Source organism: Terrapene carolina, unplaced genomic scaffold (assembly GCF_002925995.2).
Source record: "Terrapene carolina triunguis isolate 2854851 unplaced genomic scaffold, T_m_triunguis-2.0 Scaffold211, whole genome shotgun sequence".
In the NCBI taxonomy this organism is placed as follows: Eukaryota; Metazoa; Chordata; order Testudines; family Emydidae; genus Terrapene; species Terrapene triunguis.
In genome coordinates, this window is record NW_020664562.1 from 2,844,068 (window position 1) to 2,857,176 (window position 13,109).

The 13,109-nt window shown below is 38.0% G+C and overlaps 1 protein-coding gene across 1 annotated transcript in view; it reads right to left on the minus strand.

Annotated features, from left to right (window-relative positions):
• Window positions 1-1,565: 1,565 nt before the first annotated feature.
• The window catches only part of LOC113407338 (ER degradation-enhancing alpha-mannosidase-like protein 3), a 43,844-nt gene continuing 32,300 nt past the window's right edge, over window positions 1,566-13,109 (minus strand). The window contains exons 15-19 of the mRNA XM_026655741.2: window positions 12,084-12,281; window positions 9,236-9,430; window positions 7,991-8,156; window positions 6,529-6,714; window positions 1,566-2,780 (exon numbers count right to left, since the gene is read on the minus strand). Coding sequence (XP_026511526.1) covers window positions 2,374-2,780; window positions 6,529-6,714; window positions 7,991-8,156; window positions 9,236-9,430; window positions 12,084-12,281 — 1,152 coding nt within the window. The 3' untranslated portion in view covers window positions 1,566-2,373. The remainder of the gene's footprint in view (window positions 2,781-6,528; window positions 6,715-7,990; window positions 8,157-9,235; window positions 9,431-12,083; window positions 12,282-13,109) is intronic.

The following is a 13,109-nucleotide window of genomic DNA, read 5'->3' on the forward strand; positions in this document are numbered from 1 at the left end:
ATCCCTCACTTCAAAGGATGGAATGTGCCTGTGTCAGAACTGTCGTGCCGGTGTTTACACTTAATGTAAGGTTAGTCAGTCATAAAAGATTACCTTGTGGTGACAGGGAGAATTAAAGGATCAACTTCTAATAATGTTTCTAAAGACAAATTTTAGAGTTAAAAACTAAATCACTTTCTGCAGGAAGGAACTGAAAACTTGAGCTGTCATTAAAATTTAATTTGACAAACCTTTTGCTAATGTAATGACCAGAGAACCACTTTACCTACAATCCTTAAAAATACCTAAATGGAGCGACTAAAGAATATAAACACAGAACCTGTGCAGCTTTTATTAGTGGCACTACATTCTGACGTTTGGAAATATTTAACTCCTTTTTAGAGTTAGGATTTCTGAACTACACCACCCTATGGTGCAATTGGCCACTTGCAGCCACATCACTTTTTGCCCAGAAAAACACGCACTGAAGTCAATGGATTCTGTGGCCATACCAGGCATGCCTCAATTGCATGAGCTGGGCACCCAAGTTACAAAGGACACTTCAAAGATTTTGAGGAATAATCCCATCCTTTAAAATCAATCCCTCAGTCTAAAATGACAAAGTATTAAGCTTCAGCACTGTACCAATATATTAAGCCCAAACCTCCATAGTTATTTGTGCAAAGAAATTAAAACTAAGTTTTAAAAGGACACTTATTCACTAGTTCCCTACTGCTTCACTATCTCAAAGTTAACTACACCTCTATTCAGTTAAATTGTCATTCAATTTCTGTATAGTATTATGATTGACTAACATGCTCTCAAAGGTACTTGTGCATTTTGATACTCTTGAGAGCAAGTGTCACTGTCAGATTACATGTATACAACATTTGTCTGGGACTTGAAACCATATATGAATATACATAAGTACAATACAGTATGGCTGAACTGATTGACATTTGCATATTCGGCACATTTTAATCTCACCAGTAAAATGAAAGGTGCACTTCAGACAGGGATACATCTGTCTGCCAGTATAAAGATTATATATAAATATAAAAACTTTCAGTTTTAGTCTGGTGCATGATATAGGCAGTGTTAAGTCTCTCTCTGAAAAGGAAAAAACTGATTAAATACTGAATTGAGCCATAATTAACTAAAACCCGTGTCTATATATCAACTTAAACTAGAATTTTGGCAGTTTTAATTTGGACACAGTTAAGCTAACTGCTTCTTGTTTGCTTAATCAGATTTGTGGTTTAATTGGAGGATGCGTCCGAAAACATGATCAATTAGGAACCATGCTTACCTGTGTTTAAAAAACAACAACAAAAAACAGAAGTATCGTATCAATTATTCTTTGACTTCACACCACTAAATTTTGAATTATGGACCCAACAGCTAAAGGTAAACAGTTGTGCTTCACTATTGATACTAGCCTTCTTGCCCAAGTGTAGACAGATATATTTCTTGTAGAGAAAACAGAAATCGTCATTGAAATTCTCATCTATTATCTATTTTCAGAGAACAATAATAATGCTAAGTTGTGTGTTTTAAGGTAGTTTTAAGCTTGCTAACTAAGCATGGAAGGCCAAAAAGGAAAAATTGTATTAAACTGTGTTTTGCCCAATTTACCTTAATTCAAGTAACAATCTTCATAATCACTGTGAACCTTTATGTACTAGTCCTCTAATTAGCAAAGCTTTCTTAATTTTCCTAAAAGAGCTTCCTAGTAGAGCATGTTACCTTTGGTTTATACAGCCTCTCTAGTTGAAATAAGAGCAGAAGAGGAAAAATCCAAGTCATCTTGGTCATTCTTCAAAACAACAGATGGAAGGAGTGATAAGCAACACTGCTATATCTTATTAGGATATAAATGTCAGGACAAACTGAGCTGTTTCTAGCTGTGTCTTAAAGACATTACAGCTGGAAATGTCTCACAATTTCACCTATTTCTCTCCATAAAGGCCTTTATCAGTGAAACTGCACCTTCAACTAGAATAGCCTCTGACTATTGCCTTCAAGTGCCATAACCAGCCAACAAGTGGTGCATTAATCCCATTACATTCAACTTCTACCTTTCCAGAGGCCAAGGCAATCTGCTCTCCGGATGCCTGGAATGCAGAAATCTGATTAATTCCCTGAATGAAACCTCCTGTATTACAGCACCATGCAACAGAGCCATACAAACAGTTCAATTGCACATTCCCATTTCAAAACAGGAAAAATTAAAACTATATAAATTATAACATGTGCTGGGTTTCTATTATATTATCCAGGCGAAACCTGGTTGCTCATCACAATACTGAACAATTTCTAATTCTTAGATATTAGGGCCTTACTTTTACCCAACAAATTCACCATTTTGTTTATCCACAAATAAGTTATTAGAAGTCATAGTTCATCCTTTTCCATCATTTCAAATGCTTCTATATCTTCATTCCAATCTGCTAATATGGATTCCATAGGCTGGACTTTATTATCCCAATTAACATTGGAGCTGGAATCTGTCTCAGTCTGAGATTGTTCCTGAGGCTGGTTATCTAATTCTGTACTTTCTGTCTCTTGAACATTAGCCTCATGGATTTCTGTGATACAGGACTCCTGGTTTGAAATGGAAATGCTATCACTGTCTGCATCAACCGGAGATAATGAATCAAGGTGAGTAACATCAGAACTTTCTTCTCCCTCAGGCTCTTGACTGGCCAAGCTGAGGTCCTGAGATGCTGAAGTCTCTTCTGGTCTCTGCTTATGTGAATCATTTTCAGATGACTTCTGGTCCATGTTTTCCATTTCCAGATCTTTATTTAAAAAAAAAAAAGAATTTTGTAAGTACTTTCAAAAGGCAACTGAAATACACTGGAAAATGAACACTTACATTTTATTTTCAATTGTCTCCCTTGATCTTATTCCAGAACTTATGAAGGTTCAGATTTTTATTAGTATGGAGAATCTTAGTCCCTTTTGAGCGGTGTATATTAAGCCTTTTGCAAATACTGTTCTTTAATTATGAAGTTAATTTATCATTTGCTCATAAGTTTAGTCAATTCAGGGTACTAGCATCTGTAGTGGTTCTTCATGCTTAGCTAGCAATGCTCTTATGTCACTGCTGTCCGCTTGTTAATCATGAGTGTACACTCCAGCCCACCATGGCTCTTGAATTATGAGACTGGAGTTTAGTGCAGCCCAAAGATCCATGGAAGGTAGTGGGTACAGCCACAAGGTCTTCATTTGATAAACTCGCAAAGCTATGATCTATTCTTTTAAAGTTAAATTCAGACATATTAGTACATAAAACTGCACCGTACCTTGGCTCCCCATTATGTTAATGTTAGAAGGTTCTTCTGGTTCAATTACGTAAATGTTCAAAACTAAAGAAAACTGATACTGCTAAATAAAGGAAACTGTTTTCAAGAATTCTAGGTAGTCCAACTGTATATAACTTGATTATTAATATAAGATACTTACTGCTATCAATAATGTAGTTTGGAATCATTTTACCTTTAAATATTGTTGCTGAAATTCCAATGGTAGCACAAGAAGGGGAAAAAGCACATATGCATTAAAAATCCATAACACATAATATCCTCTTGTGTTTGGTGGAAGCGAAGGATTGGTTTGTTTATACTGCAGTTGCCCCAGAAAGGATTTAATAGCAAAGAACTACTTTGAACAGCTCACCCGCTGGTATAAATAGGTGGACATCAAGATTCCATGTGAGGAATCCAGAAGTGCTGTAACTTGGGTTTCAGCTTTGGAAATACAATGGGGGAAAATGAATGTGCTAATGTTAGTTTACTAGAGAAGTTAAATTTCATATGCTGCTCCCCAAATAGCCTGTTTGAAAAAGCAGTATTACCAGAATTTAAATTCTATCTGGGGGAAGTTTGCTAAAAGAGAGTCTAGAAATAATCTCCTAGCTGTGCATTTTCACTGAAAATATATCCACTATCTACACTGATGGAATGGATAGAACCACACAAGCAGGATAATTAATATCATGTAAAATTACTGGTACTGACAACTTTAATCTCATAACAGCAGCCATACTGGGTCACACCAAAGGTCCATCTAGTCCAGTATCCTGTCTCCTGACAGTGGCCAATGCCAGCTGCCCCAGAGGGAACGAACAGAACAGGTAATCATCAAGTGATCCATCCCGTCGCCCATTCCCAGTTTCCGGCAAACAGAGGCTAGGGACATCATCCCTACCGTTCTGACTAAAAGCCATTGATGGACCTATCCTCCATGAACTTATCTAGTTCTCTTTTGAACCCTGTTATAGCCTTGGCCTTCACAACATCCTCTGGCAAGGAGTTCCACGGGTTGACTGTGCGTTGTGTGAAAAAATACTTTGTTTGTTTTAAACCTGCTGCCTTTTAATTTCATTTGGTGACCCCTAGTTCTTGTGTTCAGAGGAGTAAATAACACTTCCTTATTTACTTTCTCCACACCAGTCATGATTTTATAGACCTCTATCATATTCCCCCCCCTTAGGCTACGTCTTCACTACCCGCCGATCCGGCGGGTAGCAATCGGTTTATCGGGGATCGACTTACCGCGTCTCGTGAGGACGCGGTAAAATCGATCCCTGATGGCTCTACCGTCGACTCCGGAACTCCACCTCGACAAGAGGCGGTAGCGGAGTCGGCGGCAGCGGTCGACTTTCCCGCGTCCTCACCGCCAGGTAAGCCGACCTAAAATACGCAACTTCAGCTACGGTATTCACGTAGCTGAAGTTGCGTATCTTAGGTCGGAAGTCCGCTGTAGTGTAGACCTAGCCTTAGTTGTGTCTTTTCCCAGCTGAAAAGTCCATCTTATTATTCTCTCCTCATACGGAAGTTGTTCCATACCCCTAATCATTTTTGTTGCCCTTTTCTGAACATTTTCCAATTCATCTTTTATGAGATGAGGTGACCATATCTGAACACAGTATTTAAGATGTGGGCGTACTATGGATTTACATAGAGGCAATATGTTTTCTGTCTTATCTATCCCTTTCTTAATGGTTCCCAACATTCTGTTTGCTTTTTTGATTGCCACTGCACATTGAGTGGATGTTTTCAGAGAACTATCCACAGTGAATCCAAGATCTCTTTCTTGAGTGGTAAAAGCTAATTTAAATCCCACCTATACATATAAAATAATGGGATCATGTCTTTCAATGTGCATTACTTTGCATTTATGAACATTGAATTTCATCTGCCATTTTGTTGCCCAGTCACCCAGTTTTGAGAGATCCTTTTGTAGCTCTTCGCAGTCTGACTGGGACTTAACTATCTTAAGTAGTTTTGTATCTGCAAATGGGGTAAACACCTCACTGTTTACCCCTTTTTCCAGATCACTTTATGAATATGTTAAATAGGTCACCTCTGGAGCCCTTTTTAAAAATTGGTGTCACATTAGCTATCCTCCAGTCATTCAATACAGAAGCTGATTTACAGACTACAGTTAGTAGTCCTGCCATTTCACATTTGAGTTCCTTCAGAACTCTTGGGTGAATACCATCTGGTCCTGGTAACTTATTACTGTTTAGTTTATCAATTTGTTCCAAAACCACCTCTAATGTGTTTATTTTCCTCACTACCACTTTTTAAAAGGATGCCTTTTTGCCTCTCACTTCTTCTTTTACTTCTTCATTGTTTAGCTATGGTGGCTCTTTTTTGGTTCTCTTACTATGTTTTTTAATTTGGGGTATACATTTAAGTTGAGCCTTTATTATGGTGTCTTTAAAAAGTTTCCATGCAGCTTGCAGGGATTTTACTTTTGGTGCTGTACCTTTTAATTTCTGTTTAACTGACCCTCATTTTTTGTGTTGATTTCCTTTCTGAAATTAAATGCTCAATGAGAACCACTTTTGCCTGGTCTTTGCAGTGAGAAAACTCAGGTCTATCTTTACAGATATGAAGGCGGGGGAGGGATAACTCAGTGGTTTGATCATTGACCTGCTAAACCCAGGGTTGTGAGTTCAATCCTTGAGGGGGATCTGGGATAAAAATCTGTCTGGGGATTGGTCCTGCTTTGAGCAGGGGGTTGGACTAGATGACCTCCTGAGGTCCCTTCCAACCCTGGTATTCTATGATTCTATGAAGAAAATCACTTGGAACTGAGAAGCATCTACAAGTCAGGATCCTGAAACACACACAGCCTATTCCTACCTTGATATCAAAGCAGAATATGAAAATCTCTTCCAAGAAAAAAAGGGTTTAAGGGTTAAAAAAAAACAAAAAAACAAAAAAAAAAACCACATGCTGTAGCACTACTAGTCAAATTTGTTACACCAAAATTATAATGTTCACTTTTTCTATTTGGGACTTTGTTTAAAGTGTTTCAAGTTGGACATGTATTGGGAAATTCTAAGAGATTGTTAGTTTGAATGAAACTAATTCAACAAACTAGAATTATGGAGGTCAGACGGAATTTTCACCTCAATCCCAATTCACTTATTTTTTCAGGTAGAAAATAAGAACCATTGTTTGTTTTTATATTTCACGTTATGCCAACAGATAAAGATAAGTAATAATAAGACACACATGGCTTTGCCCTTACCTCTGTCTTTTGCTTTATCAGAGAGAAGCACTTCTACAGACTCATATTCTCTGATTGCATCAAGTATAATATTTCCTTCTTTGTTGAACAGGAAGAGCATGGGGATTTTGATATCATCTGTATTCTTTCCATCACCAGCCATTTGGAATAGAGGAGCAGTGTCGCTGCTGCTTCCCTCATTGTCATCTAGCCAATAGAAAGTCAGAGTAAGCTTTTCCATTCTGTATATAGTTCAGATTGATGCTCTCCCATTTCACTGGATAAAGGTAGCTTGAAGAGCTGGTGTGGGAATTTCAGAGAATGTGCTACAGTTTAATTAGAATTCCCCAGATTTACAATTTTCTAACCTTATTTCCTGGTGGGGACAGAAGCAAGTTAAGTTGAAAGGTGGAATGTATTTCAATTCTATTTGCTTGCCTAAGATGGTGATGAGAATTTGCAGGTGGGAGGGAATATTCTTTGGCATCTCCAGCAGTTTTAATTTTGTATTTTCAATTTGCCCCAAAAGGCTCAATGGCTGGTGGATGCCTGCCTGGCTGTGGAAAGTCAAGAATAGTGCTGGACCTAGAAGGAAAAAGCTATTTCATGAGCAGATACATTCCTGAATGTAAAAGGTCTCAATGTACATCTTTTCAGGATTGCTACTAAGCAGTTCTCTTTTTCAATACTGAAAGAATAGTTACTCAACTTTTAATAAGGATGTAAATGGTACATTCTTCTCTAGAACTACTAACTTAACTGGGAAAGCATAGGCGAGGGAATGAAGATGATAGAACAGAGGTGGGCAAACTACGGCCTGCAGGACCCTCCTGCCCGGCCCCTGAGCTCCTGGCTCGGGATGCTCAGCCCTGGCCCCTCCCCCGCAGGGCTGCGAGCTCCTGGGGCAACGCAGCTGCAGAGCCTGGCCTGACCCAGTGCTCTGTGCTGCACAGCTGCAGTGCCACGGGGGGTCGGGGTGGTGGATAGGGGTCGGGGACAGGAAGGGTTGGATGGGGTGGCGCAGGGGTTCTGGGGGTGGTCAGGGGACGGAGGGTTTGGATGGGCCAGGAGTCCGAGGGGTGGATAGGAGGTGGGCCACGGCCCCCCAACCAGCCCTCCATACAATTTCTAAAACCTGATGCGGCCCTCAGGCCAAAAAGTTTGGCCACCCCTGCGATAGAACAACCATTCTCTTTCATTTCACAACATTCAGCTGCAAACAAAAGTTAATTTGTAACTTCCGATTTGTCAGAACAAACCCCCTCACTGAATTTCTCCACTAGTAGGTTTCTGTCTGGCTCCATTCTTGTGTGCAAGCGGGATATTAAGTATACACACCTCATTTGTTCCAATAAGAGGATTTCTGTACCGACTGCTCACAGATGCCTGCCAGCCCTGAAAATATGCTTATATATAATCTAAATAATCTTGGGAGAAAAAACAGGTTACATTTGTACAAAACAATAAGGATAGTTTTATTTACCAATAACAATGCCCCCTATTGCTCCAGCTTTTTGGATGTTTCGTGCCTTTTCAGCAAACATGCACTGGCCTCTCTGCATCAAAGCAATTTTCTCCTTCACTGCTTCAGGATTAGTGATCTCCGAGCATCCATTGTAAGGTTTACTGGTTGCAACAAATCCTCTTGTCTGTTTGAGAGATGTAATGATTTAAAATACTGGAGTAAAGCCTGTAAATGTTTCCTACCTTTTATAATTTTTCCAGTCATCCCAAAAAGTCATCTGGTGTTTCCCAGCATACTATAGGACCTTTATCCTAGAGTCTTTATTATGACAGATGCTCAAAAAAGTTGTCTAATCAACAATTTTTGGACTGATTTGGTTTTCACATGGGCCAACATCTGTAACCTTTTATGTTTGTACTAACATCTTATAATAGCCTTTAAGTACAGTCAACAAAATACAGAATAATTTATGGTTAAGATTATATCACCACAAACCCTGTGAGAGCACAGATATCCTTAGAACTTTGTTTTAGATCTAGAGTATATACTCTGTGGGCTGAAATCCTGCCCCCCCTTAAAGTTAATGGGAGTTTTGCCATTGACTTCAAAGGGGACAAGTAATTTCTCCCCATTTTGTCTTTATCTAGAAAGGAACTTTCTCTGGACTTCTGATGGCCTAAGGAGAGCCTAATCCTCATTAAACTTTTAAAATGTTGTAAATTCACAAATGAGCGGCAGCCATGCTGAATCCTAGCAGCTTGACAAGCTCTCTTCCCTTACATTGGCCCATCCCTCTAGGATGCAAGAGTTATATTCCACATATAGCATTCAGAAAACAACTGGAGCACCTGTGTGTGGAGTCTGAATCATGACTAGTGCCAAAGGAGAGAAAGACTGAACTCTAGAGTGTCTGAGTCAGAAGAAAGAATTTTAGATTGTGTTTCTAATAGGGTGACCAGACGTCCCGATATTTCGGTGTCGGGACGCATTTTGTCCCAATATCCGCCAGCAGCACTGTGTTTTTTTGTTTTTTGCTCTGCCAGCGAGCACTCTCCCCCGCATGTGTCCCGATATTTTCTTCCCCTCATCTGGTCACCCTAGTTTATAAGTATTTAAATGCCTATTATAAATCTAAGAGCTAGCTGAGTATTTTGAAATAAATGCAATACTAGAAAATTAAGACCAATGCAACAGAGAAAAAGCACAAATAAATAAAATTCAAGAGCAAATCATATGTTCTTAAGATTTTCACATTATACACACCCCTACGTTGTGTTTGGATAGGTCCATTCCAAATTGTGCTGGCCCAGCTGTCAATACTACCCTGCCAAAGAATGGGTGGGAAACAATTTGAACAGCACGTGGAGGTAGCTGCTGCTCTTTTTGTTGCTGACTGGACAGTTCAATCATTTCCTGCATGAATCGCAAACCATCTTCAGCATCAAGTGAACTTGCTGCCTAAGGAGTAAAGATATTAGGGTAAGTGGCTTCTTAAATATTTTGCAGAACCAAAATTTTACTGTCGCCCCTCCAAGCCAACCTCCTGGAAAAAGAGCTGGCTTCTTCCAGAATCTGTCAGTATTGCCTCCAATCAACCAGGCTGAGAAGGAAAAAGTAATTGAGAGCACTACATTCTAAAGTCTAGCTCCCAGAGGCCCATGACTTTTCCATCAGCTGTTTTATTGTAATTCTTTGTTAACAATTATACTTTAAACATCTATCAAATTTGTCACAAAATTCATTTTTTCCAAATCTCCAGTTTATATAAGTTTGATTATTTTTAAATTGCAGTGGAAATAGTTGTTTTTAAACTAATAAACCTTTCCCTGCTATGTCTATTTCCAGGTATTGCAGCAGAAAACCTGATGCCAAATCTAAACAAATTCTCATTGTCCAGTCTGAGAAATGCCAGAGTTAAACAGCACAGACTATTAAAACCAAAAATTCTTTTTAAAAAATCTAATTTTTCTTTATCAGTAACAGAATTATGTTTACAATAAGATAACTGACGTTTTCTTTAAAATTTAAACTAAAGAAAAATACTAATGTAATAGATAGACTTATATGTGGTCAAGTTGACTGACTCCTTTTTGTATAAGAGAAATAACTAGTGTCTTTTGACTACTGTGTAAAATACATGAATGTGTTATTTTGCTGATCTGGAATTTGTGGTAAATCCATACTATTAAAGCAGTCTTCAAACAAAATATGGTTTGCAGAGAGTTAAACTGTTAATGCTTTATCAAATAAACAGAAAAATGTGAAAGGTAAAAATAAGTTCGAATTATTTGTGTTGCACAGTTGGTCAAACACTCATACTAGAAACACCACCAATTAGAAATTTCTGGATGACACTGAAGACCAACATTAGGGTTTTGTCATACTGCTAAAGTAGTTCCAAAAAATATCATCTGATAATTACAATGCTTATGTATTTGTACAGCACCTTTCATGTGCCCTTTAACATTTTTTACTTTACAAAAGTGGGTAATTATTTTGATAGCATTCTGGTTTCTTTCTCTAATCCTGAAAATAATTTTTATGCTCCAAACTAGGGGCTTGTGTGAATTTTGACAAAGCCAAGTATAAGATTATAAACTCTAAATCCAAAATGTATTTGAAACCATCCACCTTAATGTATCCTTGGGCTACTATGATACATTAGGTGCACCAACTTAATTTCTAGAGACACACTTAAATAGACATCAAATTAATCTTTTAAATATCAATTTATTTACGTCACATATACAAATGTGCCAATACTATATTAGATAGTGATCCAGGTCTGGGATGCTGCGAGACTTAAATATTACATTCTCTTACTATAATGAAAAAAATCCATTCACATACATATGTAGTGCCAGGACTGTACTGTTTGAAAAAGATACTTTTGTTCTATTATATAAAAATTGAAAAATAAAACTACGCTTTATCTAGAGCTTGATGCCAATCTAAATAAAACACTAGAAATACACACTTAAAATGATTTAGTAATTATTTTATGATCTTGCTATTTGAAGGGGGAATTTTTACTCTAAAGCACATTTGTAATTTTTTTAAACTACTCATTTTTTCCCCCTTGTCTGTGCTATTTTTAGATTTGTTAGAACAAGTGCTCTCTCTTTCAGTCCAGCTTCTCCTTACAATGAGCTCTTAATTAGGGCACTATATCTTCTACAATTCAGAGACTGCCAAATCTGCTGCGGAAACTAACAAAATTATGCCTCACAATCTATGCATTCATTTTAAAAAAGAAGTTTTTATTCTTAATGGCAGCAAAGAAAACTTTCCAAATGTGACCTGTATGCAAACTCATGCAGTGATGTCTGCTTGAATCTGCAGACAGCCTGAAACAATAGTTTAACTTTGCTGGAGGGCTGGTTAACTTTGAATCTACAGCTGATAACACTTAAGAACTGCACCTCTGATCATGCTAGTAAAGCTTATATTCTTCTCCCACATTCTTCAGGTGCCAAATGTCTAGGGTGACCAGATAGCAAGTGTGAAAAATTGGGACAGGGGTAATAGAAGCCCATATAAAAAAAAAAGCCCCAAATATCGGGACATCTAGTCACCCTACAAATGTCCAAGCTACCAAAATCTGCAGCTTTCCCTCCAAAAAAAAATTCTATTATGCTGTTTAGTGCAAAACTGTAGCACACTGAAAATTAAGTTTACAGACAGCAAAAAACTGCATGTAATACCCAATTAAACAAATGCAAGGATTACTGATTGAACTAAATATGAAAATGAATAATACAATAAAAATTGATATTAATTTCTGCAGGTGTTGCACAATCCAAGTCTTTTGCTGCAACATAAATGGGGCACCAGTTGTAACAAGTAGAGATAATGGCAAGACAAAGTTGAAGAAAAAGAGGCAAAAAAACTTAAACCAGTTTAAAAATATTATTTATCACATGTAGCAACAAAGGAAAGGTAAAAAGGTATGCTGAAAGCTTCAGCAGGTCCCTTTTTAAAACTAAGCAACCCAAACTGTGGAAGTAGAGAATGAAACCAAGGGATGAAATCTGCTCCTATTGCAGACATTGGGAATTTTTCTATTGATTTCAATGGGCCAAGATTTCTACAAAATATATGTGGGTCTTACTTGAATTGCATGCTGCACTAATTGTACTCTTCCATCTTTGAGGTGAATCAAACTGACTCCCATCTTCTTCAGTATCTCCAAATGCTCAGGGTTACTGGCCATGAAATCCCTGGCTCTCAGTGGTGGTTTTGGTCCACTCCCAAAACTCTCTTCTCTGCCAAAGATGGTAAGGATCAAAGTTTCATACTGGTACATTATCTAACAGTTTTACACATGAGAGGTGTGCCAAGCTAGAGACATAATATACACAAAGCCATCAGAACCCATTCCTATCCTCCACTGTATGAACATTCCACTGGAGTATCTCAAGCTGAAAATTAAAGTTCTAGCAAACAAAGCTCTTGGTAAAATGTTACCCTAAAATTATAATTGTTTTAAAAAGCTGTGAACTCCCCCAACAATTTTCCAGTGCAATGTTGGTAATGTAAAACTGATACATCAGCAATCTGGTTAAAGTGTGAGCCAGCACCCTTCAATATCATTTCTAAATGTTCAGCCTGTTGGCAATAAATTTTTAATAAAACCAGAAAAGCCAGTTTTCCTAACAGACTGAGCATCAGATGCATATAATGCAAATGTTACTCGGCCCACTTAATTTTCACCTGCATAAATATTACAGAAGTCATATAAAGGCATTTTCCAAATTTTACAGAACAACCTAAAATAAAGTACAAGATGATCTATGGCAGCATTAATAAAATAAAGTCAAGGAAAAGGGGTTATTCAGTTGACTATAGAAAAGAACCTGTTAATTTTCTTATTTATTCTCAGTGATTCAGATCCTCTTTGCTCTGTTTACAAATTGATTTTTTTTTCTAGTTGGCACTACCACAATCCTAATTTAGGATCTGCAACTCGTGCTGAGCTCCTTTTATTCTTACATAATCAACTGTAGGGTTACCATATTTCAGCAAGCAAAAAAGAGGATGGGAGGAGCCCCGCCCTAGCCCCGCCCCCATCCTGCCCTAGCCCCGCCCCTGCCCCTCCCACTTCCTGCCCCCCTCAGAACCCCCAACCCTCCCCCCC